The sequence below is a fragment of the Diabrotica undecimpunctata genome, chromosome 3 (assembly GCF_040954645.1).
Source record: "Diabrotica undecimpunctata isolate CICGRU chromosome 3, icDiaUnde3, whole genome shotgun sequence".
Lineage (NCBI taxonomy): Eukaryota > Metazoa > Arthropoda > Insecta > Coleoptera > Chrysomelidae > Diabrotica > Diabrotica undecimpunctata.
In genome coordinates, this window is record NC_092805.1 from 93,013,316 (window position 1) to 93,038,812 (window position 25,497).

General features: G+C 34.1%; 1 protein-coding gene across 4 annotated transcripts in view; it reads right to left on the reverse strand.

The window, feature by feature from the left end:
• Positions 1–25,497, reverse strand: part of LOC140437062 (uncharacterized) — a 65,792-nt gene that overhangs the window by 4,806 nt on the left and 35,489 nt on the right. For all 4 annotated transcript variants that reach the window (XM_072526313.1, XM_072526312.1, XM_072526310.1 and 1 more), the window contains 2 exons: positions 17,490–17,700; positions 13,120–13,646 (listed from right to left, as the gene is read on the reverse strand). In XM_072526313.1, coding sequence (XP_072382414.1) covers positions 13,120–13,646; positions 17,490–17,700 — 738 coding nt within the window. The remainder of the gene's footprint in view (positions 1–13,119; positions 13,647–17,489; positions 17,701–25,497) is intronic.

Below are 25,497 nucleotides of genomic sequence, written 5' to 3' on the forward strand. Positions count from 1 at the left end.
TAATTGCTCTTCCAGGTTTTCTTCTTCCTCCTCTATATTAAGTGCCTGGTTAAAGTATTTCACCCATCTATTCAATACATTTTTCCTTGTTGTTAGTTGGTCGCTATTCTGACTTCTGTATTGACTTGTGGTTGCCTTGAATTATTTTCTGTTGATGTAAGCTTTCTTATAGAATGCTCTGAATTTTTTCTCTCTGTTGAGTTTTCTATATAATTTAGTTCCTTATTTAAGTTCCTCTTTTGTTCTCTTCTCTTTGTCTGGTAATTCTCCACAGTTGTTCTAGTTCGTCGGGTAAGAATCTTTCTGTAGGCTTCATTTTTTTCTTTTGTTGAATTCTTGGATTCATCGTCAAACCAATGATTTTTACGGGCACAAATTTCTGTTCCCATTTTATCTTTCGCTACTAACTGCTTCAATGTCTTTCTTTTTTCTGGTCCAGTAGGAGTCTATATCTGCCTGGCCTTCTTCATTTACATTTTGATTCCTTAGCCTGTTGGTAATGCTTTCCGAGTATCGTTCTGCAATTATCGCATCTCTCAGCTTTTGCACATTCCATTTTTTTCTATCTATTTTATTTTATTTACTGGTGTTTGAAACTCTAGCCCTCAATGTTCAGATCACTAGGCAACGATCTGAGTTTATGTTTGCGCCTCTATAACTTCTGCAGTTTATTACAACTGTTCCATGCCTTGAATCTATTAAGAAATGATCAATCTAACTCGTTGTTCTTCCATCAGGAGAGGTCCAGGCTACGTTGTGTATGTTTTTGTTTTCAAAATAGGTGCTAGCGACTGTCATATTTAGTGCTGCTGAATTTATCAGTCGTAATCGATTATCGTGGACCTAATGCAATTTAAATGTCATTTTTGGGACATCTTCTGTAGGCTCTATGTCTTTAAAGAACTGTTCTTTTATTTTCTCTGGTTTGTCATCAGTTGGGGCATGTGCATTAATCAAACTATAATTAAATAATTTCCCTTTTAAGCAAAATAGTGCATTCTTTGACTATAGGCTTTAAAGTCAATAATAAGGCCAAAGTTTGTTCTTTGGTTTACAATAAATCCCACTCCATCCATGTGTTGGCTTTCATTGCAGCTATAATGTATGGAATGGGTTCTCTTGTCAAGAGTGCCAGCTCCCGTCCACCGCATTTCCTGCAGTGCTAAATCATCTACTTTGTACGTGTTCACTATATCTAGTAAAGATGTGAGTGCCCTAGTTCGGTACAGGGTTCGGGTATTCTATGTTCATAATCTCAATCCCATTTTTAGGCTAATAGTTCCTGAGGTTCCGTAACATATGCTTTTTTACAGAAAGAGGTTTTTGGTCTCTACCCTAACACCCAACCTGAAGGGCCAGGGACTCTTCTGTTAGGGTTGCCATACCTTAGTCTGTTTTGGTTCGCGGTTGGTATTATATATATATATATGTGTATATATATATATATATATATATATATATATATATATATATATATACGGTGTCAAAAATTTAAAACCACATAATATAAGATTTATATAGAATACGATTTATTGATCCAAAAATAATTTTTTTAATACTAAAAATATTTTGCATACCAAAAACATGGAACAATGCAGTAACAATTTTACTACACAAGAAAGGAGACAAGGTGCACCTATAAAACTATAGACCAATCAGCCTATTTTGAACCACATCTATAAAATGTTTACCCGAATAATTACGACAACACTAGAGAAAAAGTTAGATTTCTACCAGCCCAGAGAACAAGCTGGCTTCCGCTCAAAATTCGGAACAAACGATCACCTGCAAACAGTAAAAACCTTAAAAGAAAAGACGCTAGAATATAACAGACCACTGGTACTTATCTTCGTAGACTTTCACAAAGCCTTCGACACTGTGGACTTAGACAGCATTATAACTGCTCTGAACAATAGTAGAATAGATTACCAGCTCACAAAGCTAGTACCAAAGAATATAGACGCTTAGTTATAGACGCTTGCTAGTACAAACATTATACCAAAATGCCACAATGCGTGTAAAACTACATGATACCACCAGAGAAATTCATATCAAGCGAGGTGTGAGACAGGGCGACACTCTCTCACCTAAATTATTTATAACGGTCCTCGAATACGCATTTAAAATGATAAAGTGGGAAAATAGAGGAATAAAAATAGATGGAGAAATGCTCAATCATCTGCGTTTTGTCGACGACATAGTACTTATTACCGAAGATCTGGGTGAAGCACAACAAATGGTACAAGAATTAGAAAACGTATCTTCAACAATAGGTCTAAAATTAACATCAGTAAGACCAAATTTATGACGAATTTAGTTCCCAGCGAACACCTAATCATCCAAAATCAAGTGGTAGAATTGACAGAAAAGTACATATATCTTGGTCATGAAATCAGAATAGGCAAGGACAACTAGACCTGCGAATTTCAACGACGAATAACACTTGCTTGGGCAACGTATGGTTTACTAAGAGACATCTTTAAGAGCAACATCCCGATAGTTATGAAACGGAAGACATTTGACCAATGCGTTCTTCCTATGATGACATACGGAGCAGAAACTCTCACGCTCACAAAAACAACAGCACTAAAAATGCGAGTGGCACAAAGGCGCATGGAAAGATCAATTCTCGGCGTGACAAAAAAAGACAAAATAAGGAATCAAGACTTAAGGAAAAGAACAGGTATCAGTGATGTCATCGAACGTATAGCCAAGCTGAAATGGAATTGGGCAGGTCACATAGCGAGACTAAAAGACACAAGATGGACCAGAAAACTAATTGACTGGCGCCCAAGAGAAGACAAACGCAGCAGAGGACGACCACCAACACGCTGGATGGACGACATTGGACGAATATCCAAGAAATGGCAACAAGAAGCACAGAACCGTGAAGAGTGGCGAAAAACGGGAGAGACCTATGTCGAGCAGTGAACAGAAGAGGTTGCATGATAATGATGATGAATACTAAAAAACTGATTTGTTCAAATTTAATCAGAGCGTATGAAAAAATGATTTATAAATAACAATTTAATAATGGTTATAAATAATATTTATTTAATATTATTATACTTTAAATAAATAAATAAAAAAAAATAACAATAAAAAAGCAAATTAAGAAAAGATTTGTACATTGTAGTTATGCTACATCGCCGCTTGGTTTTGAATAATTTTATAATGAACATACGATAATTGTTATTATTTTAACATTGTATCCCAATGAAATATGTAGCAAATTTGGTCCAGTATAACCTGAAATATGTCATTTTTTCCGAGCTATGTTAAAACTATATTGGATTTTTTGAAGAGCGCAGCTGGCACTTCCGTTGGTTACCCTCACTCCTTTTACTCTAGTCGGAACGAAGAGTACTATTTGTTTACAACACTCCTATTTAAACAATTTTTAATAATTTTGTTTTTTATCTTATCTCAAGAATCCTAGGCCTAGGGCCATTAAAGAATCCTTTAAAAGATGTGTTTTTTAACCAGCTTTTCAAGTTTTTTTTAGCTTAGCTTTAGCTTTACAGTTATTCTAAATGTTATACTTAAAAAGCTATTTATTAATCAATCATTTGTGTATATAAATGTAATTTTTTAAACTTTTTTTCATAGGTTATTGGTTTGATTATGATAGGATTATACCTCTATGGTCTAGGGTATGGTTATAATATGATTATACGTCTTAAAGAAGAAAATAAGCCCCGGATTATTGAGATCCATTCAGTCAAATTATGTGGACGAGCCTTAGTAATTAGCTCATTTTTCAAAAAATCTTATAAACAAATTAAATTGCGCAAAAACTATTTAACAGAACTAGCCCGTATTTTGCACATAATTGATACACGATAAGACCCACAAGTTCAGTTACTTTTAAGCAAATTTTAATAAATAATAAAAAAATTATTAACAATATTCCAAAACAGTGATTTTGTTGTTAATTTTGCAATAATTTTTTTGTTTTTCATCCGATTTTAATTTAGCATCTCATTTTGTGTATCTGTTTTTACTGAAAAAGTTATCTGTTGACGTTAAATCTCTAAATAGACAAGTTTTTAGTTATGAGCAAAATAATGATTTTGACGTTTTGATTGTTTATTTAGAAATATTTCCATTAAAAAATTGATGATTCCCTAGATGAGAGTCTTTTTTAATATCTCATACTACACATTTCAACTGTCAAATCCGTCTTTACAGTTGTAACGAAAAAATGTTTATTTTTTAATAATTTGATTTTTTTCCTTTGATATGGTAAAGCTGAGTAAGCTTAGGAAACTGAAATAGATGGTTCATGTGAAGTATATAAAATCCTAGGAACCAAAAAAATCATAACCCAACAAAACATAATAGGAATCATAATCTGAGATGACCAAAAATATGAAAAATGGACCAAATACAGGAAAATCTGAAAACAATCGAAACTAAAAACTGGAAAACGAAAGTAGAAGCAAAAACAGGACAAAATCTTGCCTATAGGGTTATTATTGTTTTGGCGCTATTTTATTGTGGTATCTTAACACAATTACCTGTTTTATGGAGAATATGCCACAATTTAAGTTTAAAATAAGTTTACTTTTGATTTGACGTTTCAATTTCCACTTCAGAAATCGCACTCGAAATACAAAACATTAATAAATTAAACAAAAATCGTTTCTTGGTACAAAATTCTTCTAATAATCTTATTTAAACCATATAAATCACCAGGCCTAGATTTAGTACATCTACAGAAAAGAATTGACCGGTACAAAAATTATGTATGATACTACAGGAGAGCTAGAACTGGGATACAGACCAAAAGCATGGAGGCTCCAAAAAGGTGAATTTATACTCAAACCTGGCAAAATCGAATAAAAAAAAGGTCTTAGGCGAATAAGACTGATGTCATTCGTATCGAAGACTCTAGAAAAACTACTAGATAAGCATTAGAAATACTCTTTGTTAAAAGTTTGATACACCAGGGACAGTTTACAGAAACCGCCCTGTATCATCTCGTTCAGAGGACGGAGTGCGTTCTGGAAAATTTAAAGGTGATGTTAAATTCATTCATTGATATAGTGGAATCATTCGACAACACTTGCTATAAATTAATCACGAGAGCGATTGATTTAAAAGGAATAGACGAAACAAGCTGCAGATAGATAAATGCATAAACTGCATTCTGAGAAGCCGTGTGATATATGCACCGTTATTGTCAGCACAAGTAGTCAGAGGCCATCCGGAGGGGCGGGTGTGTCTTATGTCCTCGCTTGTGGAATCTTGTCATAGATGGGCTGATAGCCAGACTCAGCAACGACTGAGATATGACGATGACGTTATCTTAGCTCACGACAAATTCAATGGCACAGTCAGAGATATATTGCAACAGGCTTTGACCTTTAACTGTAGTTGCAACATGGACTTTAAATGTGGGGTTCCCAGGGTAAGTCATAAAATTTACCAGAAGGATGAATAAAGGGGGCGTTGGGTCCTCTTTGCCTAAATTATACACATATAAAACTGTTGAGTAAAATAAGTTATCTTCTTCTCTCTTTTCTTCCTTCTTGATTCTAGACGAATCATATGTTTAAACTTATTGTGTGCGATTATAACTCGTGAGATTTGTATTCCTTATGTTTTCACTTATTCCGAGGAGGAGGTTGTCAATCCTCTACCGGACGCGTCCCCAGGTGGCGGATAGGGGAATGCCTCCCAGATATTGGTGGTATCGGGGAAATGAAATACCCGATGCGGACCAAAACTGACAACAGTAGCGTCTGACCCAGAGTGGGCGGCTGCAAACAGCGTCTGACCCAGAGTGGGCGGCTGAAAAATAGGTCCTCCAAAAGAGGGTTGTGGCGTTAGGCGTTAGCAACCTAGCACACTTAAAAAAATCCAAGGGCTAACGAACAATTGGCAGAAATGAAAAATTTTAAAATTAATCCCCGGGTGGCAATCCACACCTCCGAAGGAGGGAGCCCCATCGGATACGGGGGGCACTTCTGCTTTGAGTTCAACAAACCCGGGGCTTCGAAACTCAACCGAAGACAAAGACAGAGAAAACGGCGGAGAACAAAAGCCAGTGAAGTAACATCAGAATTCGAAAAGATGAAGCTCGATATCCTCGTCACAACGGAAACAAAAAAGAAAGGAAACGGCACGGAAAGAATAGGGGAACTAATCCATTGTTGGAGCGGAGTAGAAAAGAAAGACCGCGCAAAAGCTGGAGTTGGAATTCTACTAAAGAAGAAATGGGAAAAATCTATAGACGATTGGGAACCCATAAACGAGAGAATTGCCAAACTGAAAATCAAGATGTATGGCAGAGAAATTATAATACTAGCAACATACGGTCCAACGGAAGACAGTCCAGCCAATGAGAAAGAACGATTTATCGAACAACTTCAGGAACAAATGGATAAGAGAAAACCTAAACAAGAAATAATAATAGTGGGGGATCTAAATGGAAGAGTCGGAAGAAAAGACAATGACAGAACAGTTGGTCCATTTGGAGAAGACACAATTAACGACAACGGAGAAAGATTGGTAGAACTATGTGAAGTAAATGATTTGAAAATTATGAACGGATTCTACAAACACAAAAATATACATAAGTACACATGGACTCAAGAGACAAGAAAACTAAGATCCATTATTGACTACATTATCATGAACCACAAAAGCTCCATCAAAGTGAAAGACACCAGAGTGAAAAGAGGGGCAGAGTGTGGAACAGATCACAAACTTGTGGTGGCATGGATGGAATTCCCCTATATCTGGACAAAACAAAAACATACATCGATTGTTACAACGTGAACGACAATAAACGAAAAGAGGCTCAAATTACATCTATTGCAGGAAGAATCAATAAAAGATTTATACAAAAGAAGACTAGACCAAAAACTAGAAGAATTCAAATATGACACGTTAGATGAAATGCATGAACACATAAAAACCTGCCTGATTTCAGCGGCCTTAGAAGCTCTTGGAGAAGACGACCAAAGGAACACCCATCAGAATATCAAATTAAGGGAAGACACATTGAAATGCATAAAAGAAAAGAAAAAACTACACATAAAATACCTAAACACCAAAAAACAGGAAGACTTAGACCTATATAGAGGGAAAAACAGAGAGGTAAAGAAAAGAGTAACAAATGAAAAGAACGAACGATGGGAACAAGCATGCACAGAGATAGAACAACATATCGGAGGAACGAGAAATTCAGAATTATGGCGAATATTAAAAGCACTTCAACGAAATAAGACAGAGAAAACCCAGATCGGCAAAATTAGTGAAAACGAGTGGCAAGAATACTACGTAGAACTACTTACAGAAAACCGTCCCCAATTTCAGGAAGAGAATATAGAACATGCAAGAAATGGGGCATACGACCAGATAGAAATAAGCCTGGCAGATGTTAAGAAAGCAATCAAGACATTGAAGAACAAAAAAGCCAAAGGACCCGGAGGAATACCAAACGAACTAATTAAAAACGGAACGGAAAAGTTATTCCGCATGCTACATAGAATGTTCGAAAGAGGACTAAATGGAGAAGAAATACCTGCGGAATGGACACAAGCATACATCACATCCATACATAAGAAAGGAAACAGGAAAAAATGTGAAAATTATAGAGGAATTAGTATAATATCGTCGGTAGGTAGACTTTACGGGAAAATTATTAAGGAAAAACTAGAAACTGAAATAATAGGAAAAATTGGAGAAGACCAAGCAGGGTTCACCAAATGGCCAAATGGCAAAAGGTAGACCGGTCCATCTGGCCTTTGTTGATCTAAAGAAAGCATATGACTCAATACCTAGAGTCAAATTATGGGAAGCAATGAATGATCTCGAAATCCAACACTAATAAAAGCAGTTAAAGCACTATACAAAGAAAACAAAGTAGCTATTAAATGTGGAAATAAAGCCTACAAGCCATTTAAGACGACAAAAGGACTTCTACAAGGCTGTGCTACGTCCCCTACTCTGTTTAAAATATTCTTGGAAAAGACACTCAAACCATGGAGGAGAAAGTGCGAAGGAATGGGCATACCAGTAAGAGACGAATACCTATACACCTTAAGTTTTGCCGATGATCAAGTAGTCATCGCACAAGATGAAGAAGATCTCAGCTTTATGCTCAGAAAACTAGAAGAAGAATATAAAAACAACGGAATGGAAATAAACTTAGAGAAAACCGAATACCTAACAACAGAAAACAAGGATATGAGAAACCTAGAGATAGACGAGGGAAGACAAATAAATGGAACAGATAAATTCAAGTATTTAGGAACCATAATATCGAACCAGGGAACAACAGAAGAAGATATAAACAACAGACTGAGACAAACAAGAAACTGTATAAGACAACTAAACTCAGTGTTGTGGGATAAGAACATTACGATAAAGACAAAAAAGAGAATATATAACACCCTGACAAGAAGTATCCTGACATATGGGTCCGAAAACTGGACAATAAACAAGAGAAATAGAGGTAGAATAAGAGCAGTAGAAATGGAGTTCCTGAGGAGAAGCTGTAGACTTACAAAAAGAGACAGAATTGAAAACGCAGAGATTAAGCGGAGAATGGGAGTGCAATCAGACATAATCGACTATATAGAGGAGAAGAGACTATCCTGGTACGGCCACGTCAGAAGAGCGGACAGAGGACGCTGGATAAATAAAATCACAGAATGGAGCCCGATTGGAAGAAGAAAGAGAGGAAGACCCCGAAGGTCATTCAGAGATGAAATCGACGAGGCTATGGAGAAAAGAACCCTGCGAGATGGAGACTGGAATGACAGGGAAAATTGGAGAAAACGGTTGAGTGAAGGAAGACAGTGAAAACTGTGGAAATCCTTAGTAGTAGTAGTAGAAAATTTCCTTTTATTTGTATCTCTGGGGAAGTTAATTTTTGTAATTTGCTGAGGAAAATTTTCAACAACAAATTGAACTTCACTTGGATTCATATTTGCAGGCCATTTTCCGGGATCAACTGAAACCAAGTATATGCTGGAGCTTTGTACATTTCAATACAGATTAACTGGAACATTAATTGTTCTGTCTTGGTTGGTGGTTTCAGGTTCATGCGTTTCAGCATCAGCACTCGCACTATCGCTATTATTGTCATCAAATCCTCCGTCTCTATCCGTAGAAGTATTTAAGTGTTTGGTACTTTTTTCTATGGTTTGGACTTCTCTTGAAGCTAAGGGTCCTAAATTTATATCCGAGTCTTCTATATTTTCATGTATGTTTTTCATTAAAAATGATTTCAGTGCACGTTTGCAGTGCAAGTTTTTTTTCTCCTCAGTTTTTGCCTCTTATTTTTCTATATTGAAAACCTGAAAGTCGTTTTCTTTTTCTTTAGGGACATTTTGAAATTATCACTTAAGAACGAAGCCCGGCGAATTTAACAAAATAAAGCCAAAAACACCTCAAATAAGTTGTCCAAATAATGTTTCTCCAAATAATATGTAACCGTAACGAGTATACGAATAAAATTGCTCTGATCTCGACGTTACTTCGAAATACAGTACCTACTGTGCAAAAGAAACGGGTACACTACTATATTTTACAAACAATATCGTTTATCAAAACGTGGCTAAATTCATCGAATTCTCAACTAAGACTGAACATAAGACATAATAAATGTAACAAAAAAATAAATAAATGGAACAGATAAATTCAAGTATTTAGGAACCATAATATCGAACCAGGGAACAACAGAAGAAGATATAAACAACAGACTGAGACAAACAAGAAACTGTATAAGACAACTAAACTCAGTGTAGTGGGATAAGAACATTACGATAAAGACAAAAAAGAGAATATATAATACCCTGACAAGAAGTATTCTGACATATGGGTCCGAAAACTGGACAATAAACTGGAGAAGCTGTAGACTTACAAAAAGAGACAGAATTGAAAACGCAGAGATTAAGCGGAGAATGGGAGTGCAATCAGACATAATCGACTATATAGAGGAGAAGAGACTATCCTGGTACGGCCACGTCAGAAGAGCGGACAGAGGACACTGGATAAAAAAAATCACAGAATGGAGCCCGATTGGAAGAAGAAAGAGAGGAAGACCCCGAAGGTCATTCAGAGATGAAATCGACGAGGCTATGGAGAAAAGAACCCTGCGAGATGGAGACTGGAATGACAGGGAAAATTGGAGAAAACGGTTGAGTGAAGGAAGACAGTGAAAACTGTGGAAATCCTTAGTAGTAGTATGTTTTCACTTATTTTCCTGTTTAGAAGACTCTTGTGGGTAAAGTATCTTGTAGTTAATATTAGACTCGAGGCTTACTTGGAATCGGAAGAAGAAATAGCCGAGAGAGCGGTAGATATATTAATGGTAGCTTGGCGCACATGTTATATTGGATTTATACCTTCTTCTTCTTCTTATTCGCGCGACTAGGATTACTCCTGTTTGTCTGCCTCTTATTCTGTTTCAGTCGTTGTTGACTGTACATTATCTTTCCACCTTTTTGGCGGCCTTCCAACGGGTCTTCTGCTATACAGCTTATTGTTTTTACAGATGTTCGCTAATCTATCTGGTCCCATTCGGTTTACATGTTCGTTCCATTTTTTCTTGTTTTTACCCACCTGTTAATATTTTGAATTTTGCATTGTTCTCGTATACTTCTGTTGGTTGGTCTGTCTCTTAATGATATGCCCGCTATTGATCTTAATACTTTCATTTCGATATTGTTGATTTGTTGTTTCGTCTTTCTTGTATCGGTCCTTGTCTCCGCTGCATATGTTAGGATTGGTCTTACTGTTGTCTTGTATACTTTCATTTTGTTTTTTGTGGTCAGATATTTGTTTCTCCATATCGTTTCTCGAAGGCAGCCACTTACTCTTGCCGCTTTTGATGCTTGCCTTATGGTCTCTGTTCTTATATCCCGGTCACTAGTGATCTCTACTCCTAGGTAATTGAATTTCATTACTTGTTCTACAATTTTGCCGTCTATTTCTAGTTTGCATCTACGCGGCTCTTTACTGATCACTATACATTTAGTTTTTTCTACTGATATTCTCATATTAAGTTTGTTTGCTGTGATATTGAAGGTGTGGAGCTGCCTTTGTAAGTTATCTTCGTTATCAGCAATTAGTACTGCATCATCGGCATAGCATAGTATCGTGATTTTATGCGCTCTCATGTGGTATCCGTGTCGTTTTCTTACATCGTGAATTATTTGATTCATCACTATATTGAATAACAATGGGCTGAGCGAGTCTCCTTGGCGGATTCCTCCTTTTAGTTCTATGCATTCTGTTTCCCCTGTTGGCATTATAACTCTGGTCTTGTTGTTCTTGTTAATTTCATTAATTGTCCTTATTATCTGATGGTCTATTTGTTCAGTTTGTAATAAATTGGATTTATACCGTGGTACAACAATAACAATTATATATACATCCGTGAGATGGTGGCCAAAAGTGCAGTAAAAAAAGTGCCATCCTAAAGTAAGTAACGTGCGAAGACTTGATTTCCTTGGAATCACAGGAGATGTAAGGAGTACAACGGCAGCTCCTTTACACATAGATATAAGGATAATATAGACTGCAAGAAAATATAAAGCAACGTAACGGTTGGACCAGGATATAGTAACATCATAAATGAAATGTTTCAAGCTAGTAGCAAAAATACAACCATAGAGTTAAAACGTATTTTATTTATTCATTAAATCTCCATTTTTGTTCCACAACTCTATAATTTTATAACTCTATAAAAAAGTTGGTTGATTAACACTATCGTAAATGGCTGTAAACTATCGCACAAGTATGCCGCGTTAAACTGGTAGCGACAATTAGCAGGACTGGTCGTTCGTAGTTGAGAATGTCTTCGTTCTAGAAGGATTATCGAAGTGTATTCAAGGAACTGAAGAACAAATCTTTTATCTGTTTCTTAACTGATAAAAAATGGAAACGATGTTATATTTAACAATGCAGGTTGCAAAATATACAATAAAAATGGAATGATTGCAACAGCTGATTTGACAGACAATGTGTATCGCTTAAATTTTGAAGTGTCCAATGAACAGAAAATTTTTATGGTCACTACCATTAATAGAAACATGGCACAGAAGATTTGGACATATAAATTATAAAGATTTAAATCTAATGAAAAGTGGTTTATTAAACGGTATAAATTGCAATAGGAATATAACAAATAATGATGCATGCAAAGTATGTTGTAAAGGAAAGCATACTAGACTCCCGTTCAGTTATAGAGGTAATAAAGCGAATGCATGCTTGGAGGTTACCTATGTGGACCGATGGAGATAACTTCGTTAGGAGGTTCTAGATATTTTTTTATCCTTCAAGATTATTTTAGTAAGATTTTAGTAAGTCTTTCATTTATTTCCAAAAAGGGAAAGATGAAACTTTTCGAAATTTTTAGAATTTTTTATCTTTAGTAGAAAAACAGAAGGATTCTAAAATAAAGATGTTTAGAACCGATGGAGGTGGTGAATTTTATAGTAAAATTTTTGAAAATTTGCTAACAAATAGTGGAATGGTTCACCAAAAGTCAAATCTTTATTCTCCACAACAAAATGGCGCTGTAGAAAGATTAAACAGATCAATAGTGGAGAAAGCTAGGTGTCTTTCGTTTGACTCCGGTCTAGAAAAGATTTTTTGGGCCGAAGCAGTAAACACTGCTGTCTACTTAAGAAACCGTTAGATGGAACTCCGATAGAAATTTGGACCCACGAAAAACCTGAAGTTAGTCATCTAAGAATCTTTGGACCTGAGTTAATGATGTTGATATCTAAAGGAAAAATGTATAAATGGGACCAAAAATCAAAGAAAACTATCCTTGTTGGTTATATTTGAGATTAGTTAAAATTTAAATAGGTGTTAATATATTTTATAATAAATAAATATTTTTCATTTATATTTAAAAATTTATCTTTTTTAAAATAATCTTTAAACAATGCTTAAATTTTAACGAGCGGTTTCTATTAGGATCATCCATACAATTTTAAAAAACAAGCACAAAATATAAGCAAGAATTAAACAATCAGCATGTGATAAACCATTACATTTTTGTAATGCTTTCTTGCGAGAAGTTTGCATGATCATGATGATGAAAATGATGATGAATTCAGTAAAACCCAATTAAGACAAATTATAACTTACTACATATATTTCATCTCCCTTTCCATGTATATCTTTACTTGTTTTGCAAATACAAATCGGGCAAGAACATGGGACTCCCTTATCAGTTGTGTCAACTTTCTTTTTTCTTTGCTCCATAGTGGGATCATAGTGTGGCTTACAACTACATTGTAAACAGTTGCAATTTTTCATTTCATATGCCCCAAGTTGCTGCTGGTGTATAGTTTCTTCGATAGGCTTATCAGATTGTTTGCTTTTTTGCACAGCTGCATCTGCGCATGGATTGCAAGTACATTCAAAGCAGTCACAACCAGCTAAATGGTGTTCAAAATTTATTTTTTCTCTATTTTTGTTAGGATCTTCGCAGGGATTACATTTGCAGATAACGCAATTACAGGGCACCAAGGGTCTAACAGGTAGTTCAACGTTCGTTAACTGGCATAAACTACATTTGCAAACGATACACTGGCAAATCAATGATTGTTGGGTGTGGGGGAAATCGCATGGAGAACAAGTGCATGTGACACAATTACAATTCTTTTCTTTATCTAAAAAATAATTTTTCATTTAATCAGCGGGTAAAATATATTAGGACAATATGTTGTACAAATATCTTTAACAATAATTAAATTATAACATAAACTAAATAGTAAATTTAAAGAAACTTATATGGAAGATACAAAATTTTACTTAAACTTTCATACCACTGATTAATTTGACAACCTTCGACAATATGTTAACTTCTTCTTGATATTATGTCTATTCGCGACTAATGTTGGTAATCATCATGGCAATCTTTATCTTATCTTCAGCAACGTGGAAAAGTTGCACATATGTTGTGTTGAACCAGGTTCAGGTTATATAACCAGGATAACACCAATTTATTATAACTTCCAGAAAATTTAACATGTTAATTTCCGCAAAAACGACAAAATGCATGGTTACAAAACAGTAAATTTACTAAGATTTAAATTGGAGCTGGAAGGTCAGATAAAAGAACAAGTGATGAAGTTTATATATCTAGGCATCACATTATCTAGCTACGGAAAGCTCGAAACAAAAGCTTGATCTTCCACTCGAAAGTGGAAGATCAAGTGAATAGAGCAAACAGAGCCGCAGGCTGATAAATGAAACAATATGGAGGAATAAAAATATCGGGAAAGAAACGAAAGGCAGAATTAACAAAACAGTCATCAGACCAATAATGACACACGCGACAGAAACAAGACCTGACACAGACAGAACAAAAAGAATGTTAGAAACAGCAGAGATAAAAACACTTAGAAAAATTGATGGTAAGACACTATCGGACGGTGCTAGAAGTACAGATATATGACGTAGATGCAAGGTATACATCAAGAACTGGGTAAGAAATAGAAGAGTAGAAAGTAACGATCATATAAGCCGAATATCAACAAATAGAGTAGTAAAGACGGCCAGAGACGGTTCCCGAATAGGAAGACGATCAGTAGGAAGACCACGAAAACGATGGAACAACAACTTACCGGAGGCACATTGAAAAACAGCCATGTCTATATAAAAAGAAGAAGAAGAAGAAGAAGAAGGTAGATTATAAATGATACTATTTATTGCTACTAGAAACAACGTAGGACTAAGTACTCAGCCTTGTGGAGTTTCATTTTCTTCAGCGTCTTTCTCAGAGTAGAAATCATGTACCCTTACTCGAAATGAAAAATATTGTACAAAAAATTTTGATAAAATTAAGGCAGTTTCCGTGTATATTTCATGAATGTAATTTTCTGATCTTATCAACTTTCCTAAATGTGTTAAATTCTCGTTTTAATAAAAAAAGATTGCATTGCATGATTCTTTTGTGGCTAGTGCTTCGTCGATGTCAGTTAATCTCTGTCAGCCCACGTACTATTAGTTAACTCTCTCCCTTTTATTTCTTGATTTATGCCTTCTCTGCAAATTTTCCTAGGTCAATATCTCCTTCTTCTTCCTCTTGCGACCATTCCAAAATTTGTTTAGGCAGTCTTCCTTCATTCATGCGTTGTACGTGGAGGTACTAAATTAGTTGTTTAGTTTTGATATCATCTAATAATGAGTATTTTACATCTATTAACTCTCTAATTTTTTCGTTTGTCACCTGTTCTATTCTTCTCTCCTTCTCATCTTTCAAAATCTATCACTGTAGCTCTAATTATCTTTTCTGTTTTATCTTTTATCTACCATAATTAACTTCGATATGTTATTAGACTCTTGATAATTAAGTTATAATTTTTTTTTATTTTCTTTTAAAATGTTCTGGCCCTAAATAATACTATTAAGCACAGCGATGACTTGTCTGCCCTGCGTATTTTGTCCTTTATTTTTCAATGTTATATTTTCGTCGTTTCCTCCTCTATACATTTTTTTTGTTTTCCCTATGTTGACTTCTAGATTCCATCTTTGACACTATTCTATTAATTCTCTTGTCACATATTTTATGTCCTGCGCTAATATTATCTGGTCATCTGCAAAACATAGTGTACATAGGGTGCTATTGTTGCTTAGATGTATCCCTACTCCACTACATTTTTTCATGTTTCAGATTTAGGTTAATTTCAAAAAAAGATGGCGACACACAACATCCTTGTTTGAGGGGTGCTTCTCTTCTTTGCCCAATAGTAGTTGGAAATCTTTTAAGAGACCTCACAAGAGAACGCTTTCGTGTTTTGGCCAATACAGACGATATATTTATGGTAGTTAGAGGTAAGCATGACAGTATTATTATTAACCACATGTAAGGTGTATAAATCTAGTAACTAACTGGTGTTCAACAGAAGGACTTTTGGTAAATCGTAATAAATCGACAATTGTTTTATTCGCAAATAGAAAAAAATTAAGCATCTCGGATGAATTCTTGATATATATATATATATATATATATATATATATATATATATATATATATATATATATATATATATATGCGTATCTCACAAATGTCGCAATACCAGGAATGGCTTTTTATGGGAACCGTAGACCCTATAACACAACATGTTAAAATGGCCTGAAAACAAAAAGGTGAAAGCAAGTTGAAAAAGGACAGCCTTGCTTTTGTAGATGTCATCAGCCTTATCAAATACATCCTTAGGGTACGTTCATAACGGAGATCATCGCATCGTATCCTCGCCTAGATAATAGCACTGACAGTGAACGCTCGCATCTAAAATAAAATGCATTTATTTTACCTGGCGATCGATACGATGGTCAGTGGTCGGCGCTTCGGAGTGTCGATCGTAGAGTACTAGGGAAGAGGGTCGAAGAAATACTAAGCTGGAATCCTATGGTAGGATACCTGGCTCGAAGCTGGGCGCGGCGCTTTGACAGTGAACGCTGGCATTTTTAAAATAATGCATTTATTTTACCTGGCGATGATAATATGATACCATCCTATGTTCCGAGTGAGGGTCGGCACCCCGTTATAAGCGCACACTTAGAGGTACTGCTGGACCTTACCACTCTACCTATACATATAAGGAATAAGGAGGATCTTTCTAAAAGTAAATTTATCCTAACACGGGTTTAGTGTTTGTCTCCCTGACTGAACATTAAAAAAATGAAATCACACAAATCACAAGAGGAGTTGTCACGTTTTATACTGCTTCGTTAAACATACAAAAGTAAGTAGACATAGGGTTTATAAGATACCGTCAATATCTTTAATAGTACTGGGAAATACTCCTAAAATATTTTATGTAGGACTGCTAACAATATATTTTTATGTTTTATGGTGCCTAAAAAGACGCATTAATTCAGTCAAAATATTAATTGTCATGTCAGTTGAGCTGCCCTAAAGGCTTCGACATCTTCAGCGATAACAACTTGGAACTGCAGACAGTCCCTTAAATAACTGTCAAAGCACAACAAAATAACTTTGTTATGGGTGCCAGGACATAAAAGAATTTTTAAGGACATTGCTGATAGTCTTGCTAAAGAGGGACTACTAAATACTCCCTTTATCGGACCAGAGGCATTATGAGGTATACCAAAAACCTCACAATGAAAGATATTCGAATGGAAAATGCATCTAAATATATTTTGCTGTAAAAATATTGCAGTGCAAAGGCAAACAACAAGGTATTACATCCTTCTGTCCGCTACGAAAAATATTCTTAAGCCAAAAGGTTGCATTCAGATAGTCACAGATGTGTTAACTAAATATACTCAGATATCATCTTTCTTGGACTTTCTTAGAAGATAAGATCTGATAAGAGTAAACCTAGATATTTCAGGTCGCAAGTTCTACGAGGTCAAACGACTACCTAATTTGAAATCTTCAATTTCCAATTCTAACCCAATAGAATATTCAAAATAATTTATTTAACAAATAAACTTAACAGTATTAAAATACTTAAATATGAATTATCCTAAATTTTGATTACCTAGTTCTAATTTAATCGGATGAATTGCGGGATCACCTGGCTCACAGGTACATTTTTTACAGTGACATTTAGAAAGTTGTGTTTCACGATTTATATCTCCTTTCGCTTGAGTTACATTGGGATCTTTACACAAAGTGCATTTACAAATGTAACAGTCGCATGGTTCTTTCTTGTCTTCCTGTACTATTTCTACTGGAGTCTTGTATGAAGCCTTAAAAATTAAACACTGCTATTAGGGCTGGAACTTGAGGTTAAAAATTAAATGATAGTTTAAAAATTTAAACAAGTAACAAATTTAAATACCTTAAAATCAAGTTATCATGTAATAACAATATTGGGTAAAAAGTAAAAAAACAGGTGACAAAAGAAAACAAAACTGCAGAATTTCTCAATGACACAAAATGTAGAAACACACACACCTAATAAGGTCTGTAATGCAAGTACACCGCAGAAACATGACCAGAAACTAACGCAACGCCAAAATACTGAGAGAAACAAATAAAATAAAAATTCTAAAAAGAATAACCCGTAAACTATTAATAGATAAAATAATGAGTAATGAGATCAGAAACATATGCAGAATAGACAACAAAAATAAGCAAGTGCAAGACAGAAAGGAAGAATGGAATACATTATTTATCAACCGCAAAAGTACATGTCGAACTATGTAGCATTTCAAATCACCCTGTATGTATTAAAACACCGAATACTTTTTTCAATCCTTTTGCGTAATTGGAATTGATAATATAAACATTTTAAGTCTGTTTATATAGCACGGATGGGTATTTCTTTGGTTTGATTCTCTCTCCTGATGCCAACCACAATGTAGCTTCGCCTATTTTTTAAAATTTTAAACTGTTTGTCCTTGTGTAGTGTAGTGTAATGTACAATTTTGTATTTATGACATTCTTTGATTGTTGGATAGGCCAAAATTAACGAAATGCCCCTGAATATGTTCTAGGAAGTGGAAGTACTTGGGCAAGATTTAATTATTAAACTGTGCTCGATATCTGCCTTTTATTTGATCAAAGTTCTTTGGTATTTGTTTCATCGTGAAGCCGCTTTAGGATATATTGCCCTCAAATAAACAGAAAATTTTTCCGTTTACGTTTGGTTTATACCCAGCTGGGCGAATGATGTCACTCTACGATATGTCGCCAAAGCGTTCGATTTTATTGAGTCCGGATTTTTCTTCAAATTCGCTATTGTTATTCCTTTTTTGTTTTTGTGATGGAAATATAGTGTAAAGTCATAGTAGCAGTTAAATGTGTAGTTTAAGTCAAGTTTGGATTCAAATTTTGAAGGAAAAAGATTCGACGTGAGTAGTCTTCAAAATCCGGCAAATTTTTTTGTGGAGAGGTGAATTTAATCAAATGCAATGTGGCAGTTTTGTTGATTTAATCACCAATTCGTTGTACTGTGTCCTAAGTGGGAGATCTGTAAAGGAGCGTTACAACAATTTGAGAGGTCCACATGGTCTCAAGCAGAACCGTTTGAGAGGCCGAGCTTTGAAGATTGCAGTTTTTTGTCATCCAGGATAATCCGAGGCCCGAATCCAGTGTCCTCCAAAGAATCATTTATTTGTATTCACTGGTCATTTCAGATCAATTTGCAGCTTGAGTGAAACTCAGTTGTATCTTATTTTGCAGTGTTTTGGTGCAATTATAATTCCAAAAACTTTCTTGAAGGAAATACATTAGCCAGAGTGATATAAGCTACTTTTTTTTAAACATTTTTCTAAGTAAAAATAGACACTTTTCTTTAATAAAAAAATTTGCTTTCATGACAAGTTAAAGAGTTGTAAACAAATGAAATTATAAGTTTTATGGCTAATTGTCATATTATTCTTATTTTAAATACAAATAATTTTAAAATTTAATTAAAGTTTCAAAATGCTAAATATTTCATTTCGACATATGACAGTTAGTATTATCCCTTTCGGACATTTGGTACATAACCATAAAATTTGAATTGTTTTGTTTAAACTTAAAGGTTAACCTCAATGTAAGCTCCGTTGAAAAATCTAGATATTTTCATTTTAATAATAATTTAAATTCCTATAGTGTCCCCAACGACTGCAGCTTGTTGTAATCCGTTACAAATAGCACCAGTGTAAGTTTGTATTTAAATCTCGTTATTATTATTTCTAATAACTGTTTATGGTGAAGTAATAATAAATATGTAATGTTTTTCCCTAAACCAAGTGTAGAATTATTTCCTTTAAAAATATTTTCACCCGTTTAGTATTTTTTAGGAAAGAAAAGCCTTTCTTTCCATCCAGCAGGAAGATTTTTGTAAACAGCATCCTTTTCAAATAGTTTAGGAACATTCTTGTGTTGTGTTGGCCAGGAAATCTATGTAAGTATTTTTTTGATTCATTTCTTTGTAGTTACCCCTTTCCAGTCCCTCTTTTATTCACTTACTTACGACCCAGCTCTCCAACCAAACCAAGAGTAGCCGTTCGCAAATGTTTCGGTTTATTTGCTTGCTCTATCTCTAGCCCAGTAATTTCTGTCGCCAGTTTCAACCTCCTATAAGTAATACCCAATGGATAGGCTAAAAATAACCGCTACAACTAGAAAGGGATGTAATGATAATACTTTTACAGAATAAGAGGTGATATTAAAGATAAATAGGTAATATGTTTAATTCAAATAGTAAGAAGAAAAATAATGCAAAAATAGAAAATGAATTAATCAGTTGCTATCAACAAGTCCTCGTAGACACTTTGTCTCAGGACCAGCAACCTCCAGTGGAGTCTTACGTTGCCATGTTACCAATTCCACTTGTAACTTAAACATATGTTACCATATAAGAACAAATAATGTAACTCAAATTCAAATCAAAAACATTTAACGGGTTTTTACCCAAACATTTAGTGGCACAAAACATGTACACTTAGACACACTGATGATGGAATATTGATTCCGAAAACGTTTTGTGATGTAGTCCGATTGAGTGTTTTAATTATATACCTTTTATAAAGAGTTTTTAAATAAATTTTTTTAAAAATAGAAAAGTTTAATCTCACTCAGGGCAGCGTACTTGTATAAAAAATATTAAAGTTCTACGTCAATAATACAAAGCACTTGTTAATTAACAAGTAATTTCTTGTTGCCCCGTCAATACGAACCACTTGTAAAGTTTTATGGAGAATTGAAGGGCCAAATGGAAGAAGGTGTTAGGTTACAAAAATTAATTTTCAAGATACATAACACCTTATTCTATTATTACCAAGTACAATAAAGAAATAGATTATTTACCGAAATAAAGAGTACACTATAAAAAATTATTTATTTATTTACAAAAGCAGTAATTAATAGATTAGGATTATTGTTAAAATAATTTAAAAAAATGTTTTGAATAGATATTACTACTTTCATTGACTTTTTGCAATATTGGAGCATTTTTGTTCTGTTTATTGTTTCATTTAAGTTTGAACATAAATACCGAAACGGAAAATAAGAATACTTATCTAAATATTGCGACATAGAATGTGCGAGGCGTAGACGCGGAAGGAGCATTAATTAACCTGATAGAAGAACTTAAGAAATATAAAATACACATTATAGCAATACAAGAAACACATTTGACTGGAAACAACAATAAAAAGATTAGTCCATACACGTTTTGTAGAACAGGAGGCGATAATAGGAATTTTGGAGTGTGGAGTGGAATCTTTTATTGACCAAACATTTGCTACAGCAGTTGTGGCAATCCAATCTATCCCTTTCGCTCATAGTGTCCTCATATGAGGACATAAAATTCTTCATTTTTTGTATTACTCGAACAACTGTGACCGTTTATTCATGTTGTCCCCATACACGCACCCAAGAAACTTTAATTTAAAACATATATCGTGCTTCAGTTGGTAACTTTAGTGTTTTGTTTTGATATACTGTAACAGTTGTGATATAGGTAGTAAAGAAGTGTACATGTAAGCCCAGATAAATAGACTTGACTAAAGTTATGCTAGTTTAGTTGATTTTGTTGTCTGAAAAGTATTGTGCTCATATGACATTGTGAATAAGTGAACTAAATTAGAGGTAAGTTAGTTTTTGCGATGAATATTATAAAATAATTATTTGCTGTTTTCTTCAAGTACTCGTGCTTCAAAATGAGCAGGAGAAAGCCACTTACATATGAAGAACTGCTTCAAGAATTGGAACGGGGCTTGTAGGACGTTGAATGTTTATCAGATGACGGAGACGAATTGTGAGAAATACAGAGCAATACACGTAATTTTTATTACTACCGAACTAAACAATACAGAAATCAATTAGGGATTCTTTTGTAGAGCAACTGGATCAAAATATTAACGAAATTGATGACATTATAGTTGAAGAGGTCGCTAATGAACAAAATGAAGGAACTTATGCTGCTGGAAGTAGTTACCAAGAAGATGAATTTATAAGTTCAATAACACCAAAAGGTGGCAGCAAATGGCGTACAGCTATTACCTATGTTGCACCTACTTTTCCTTATCATTAAGAGGAGGAGATTAAAGTTGTAGAATTGGAGAGCCCATCTACTTTTTTCTTCAGATACTTTACGGACGATTTATTTTCTCGTGCGGTGGAATTTAAAAATTTATATGCTGTGCAGAATAACCTTTTCACCTACAAATATAGTAGAAATGAAATCGTTCGTTGGTGTTCATATTCTTATGGGAAATTTACACTACCCAAGGGTTAAATGTTATTGGGAACCTAAACTTGCTGTTCCGCTAGTTTGTGAAAGCATGCCAATAAACCTTTTTTATAAGTTGAGGCAAAACTTGCATTTTGTCAATAATGAAGAGGCGGAACAGAATACTAACGATCGCTTTTGGAAGGTAAGGCCTCTTTACAACACTATAAGAGCTCACCTGCTTTCTCTTCCTTTGGAAGCAAATCTTTCTATTGATGAGCAGATGATTCCTTTCAAAGAAAAGCTGAATGTAAAACAAGGACACATAAAAGACAAGAAAGGAGTACTACCTATAGATTTACCAGAAAAACTAAGACGGTGGGAGGAGTACGTTAGAGAACTTTTGCAAGATAAAAGAGGTGAAATGCAGAAAATACAAGAATTAAATCCTTTAGAGAGACAGAAGATCACGATAGATGAAATCAAATATTCTATCAAAAACTCTAAAGATAATAAGGAAGCCGGATTAGATGAAATACCAGTAGAACTGTTAAAACTAGTGAAAGAGGATAACTTGGAAGTATTGGCAGATTTATTCAACACGGTGTACGATACGGGAATAATACCACAAGAGTGGCTGTAGTCAGCATTTATAGTCATCCCTAAAAAACAAGCAGCAAAAAAGTGCTCTAATTATCGAATACTGAGCCTCATGAGTCATACTTTAAAAGTACTACTGAAAGTAATACATAAGAGAATATACGAAAGGCTAGAGGAGGATATTAGCGAGACGCAGTTCGGGTTCCGAAATGAAATGGGTACTCGAGAAGGACTATTTGCCACCAACATATTGATTAAGCGATGTCGGGATGTAAACGTTGATCTACATTTGTGCTTTGTTGACTACGAAAAAGCTTTCGATAAAGTAAGACATGAAAAACTAATATCAATACTTATCAACAAGCGCATTGACAAAATATGCGCATTGCATAAATATAGTGCAAACATTATATTGGAAGCAAAGTGCCATAGTTCAAATTGATGGGCAACACTCAGAAGAAATTAAGATCTGTAGAGGAGTTAGACAGGAATGTGTTTTATCGCCACTTTTGTTTAACTTATATTCTAAAGAAATTTTCCAAAACACGCTCAATAATATAAAAGCAGGAGTTACCGTTAACGGAAAATTAATTAACAACTTACGATATGCAGACGATACTGTGATCATAGCAACGAGTATAGAAGATCTACATTAAGATATTAAGTATGAATAGTGCTGAGATGGGAATTACTATAAACGCTAAAGTACGAAGTACATGCTAATTACAAAAAGACCACAAAATATACATCACCTATTGACAATCAATGGTAACGTGATAGAACAAGTAGAAAAATATCGGTACTTGGGAACTTTGATCAATGAAACCAATGATCATACTGCAGAAATAAACAGGCGAATAGAGATTGCCAGATCAGCATTTATACGAATGAAGCCACTCCTAACGTGCAAAACTCTTAATTTGGAGATCAGACTACGTACCATTCGCTGTTATTTATTTTCAATATTATTATATGGAGCTGAGACTTGGACATTAAAAAAATGCAATTTAAAAAGAATCGAGGCTTTCGAACTCTGGTTATACCGCAGATAGACTGATAGAACTACACATAAAGAAGTACTGGAGAGGGTTGGTAAAGAAACATGATACTAATCACCACTATACAAAGCAGAAAACTGGAATACCTAGGCCACGTGATGAGGGGACCAAAATATGAAATTTTAAGACTCATAATATAGGCAAAGATTCAAGGAAGAAGATCTGTTGGCCGAAGGCAGAACTCATGGTTGAAGAATCTACGTGATTGGTATCGATGCAGATTGATTGATTTGTTTAGAGCAGCAACTTCAAAAATAAAAATAGCCATTATGATTGCCAACGTCCGTAGGGAGACGGCACTCTAAGAAGATATGTATAGATATATATATATATATATATATATATATATATATATATATATATATATATATATATATATATATATATAGATGTGTGTGTGTGTTTATGTTAATTAAAAAGAAAGCTGCAAGATTTTTAAAATAATACCTACTCTTGTTGAATCTGGTATCAATAAGAAGATATATGTATATATATATATATATATATACACATATATATATATTGTGACAATTAGGGTTTATAGAAAATAATTTATAAGTTATATACTACATAATATTAGATATAAAAAAGTATTTGATTATTTTAAATAAGTTATATACTAGAGAATTTTATAAAAATATATTTATGTGAGGGCATTTTTAATAAATTAGCATATAATAATTGTTAAAAGTTTTATTTAGTAATTTTAATTTTGTAAATAGATTTAAGTGAGCCATGTGCCTAGGCAACCAACTATACATACTCCAAGTGTCAAATTAAGAATCATAATACGAATATAAGTGGGGTTATTATAATAATATATTGTTTGAAATGTGTATTTTATTAAATTAGAGTGTTAGTTACTAATTTAATTATATATTCTGATCTGAAAAGCCTAAATGTCAACAAAATTATTAATAGAAAAGAATGGAATTCTCTGGATCTCCGGAGATGGCCATGTTTGCGAAATGGTTTGTTCCAGAAAATTCAGACATGTATTAAATAGAACTGAATAGAACATGATCCCTTACGAGATGGTTCTAGAATGTCCAAAACATATAAATACCCGTGATTTGGATTCAAGATGGCAGTTTTTGGCAGTTTTTAGTTAGAAGTCAAGCAGTTTATTATGAAAAGGCAGTTTTTGAAAGTTTTTAGTCAGAAAAGTTTTAGATAGTGCAGTCAGAAGAGTTTTAAGAAGTTTTAGAAGTTTTTAGTCAGAAGTCAGGCCAGTTTATTATGAAAGTTAGTTAGTGAAGTAAATTGTACAAAATTTTCAAGAAGTCAGTCAGAAAAGTTTAGTAAGAAATATGAAAGTTATTTGGAATCAGTGAATCAGGTACAAATAGTCAAATTGTTTAATATAGTGAGTTAAATGAAGATTAAAAATTATGCATATAATTTAATGCACATTTATAATTATACACAAATAATTATTGAAGATTAAAAAAAGTATATTGGAAGAAATTAAATTATATTATGGTTGGAGATTAGTATAAATCAACTTATAATAATTGGATATTGGTATATTGAAAAGAATAAATATAAATGCTGTTTGCTGGTGGTGTATACATGCTGGTGAAGAAAACTATATATTAAATTGGTAGAAGCTGATAATTGGAAAAAGTAATTTCACAAAAAACAAGGATAACTGAAGTACGAAGACATTCAGTGGTGATTAGAATCTATATACTTAGTTGAAAACAGTTCATTTAGGCATT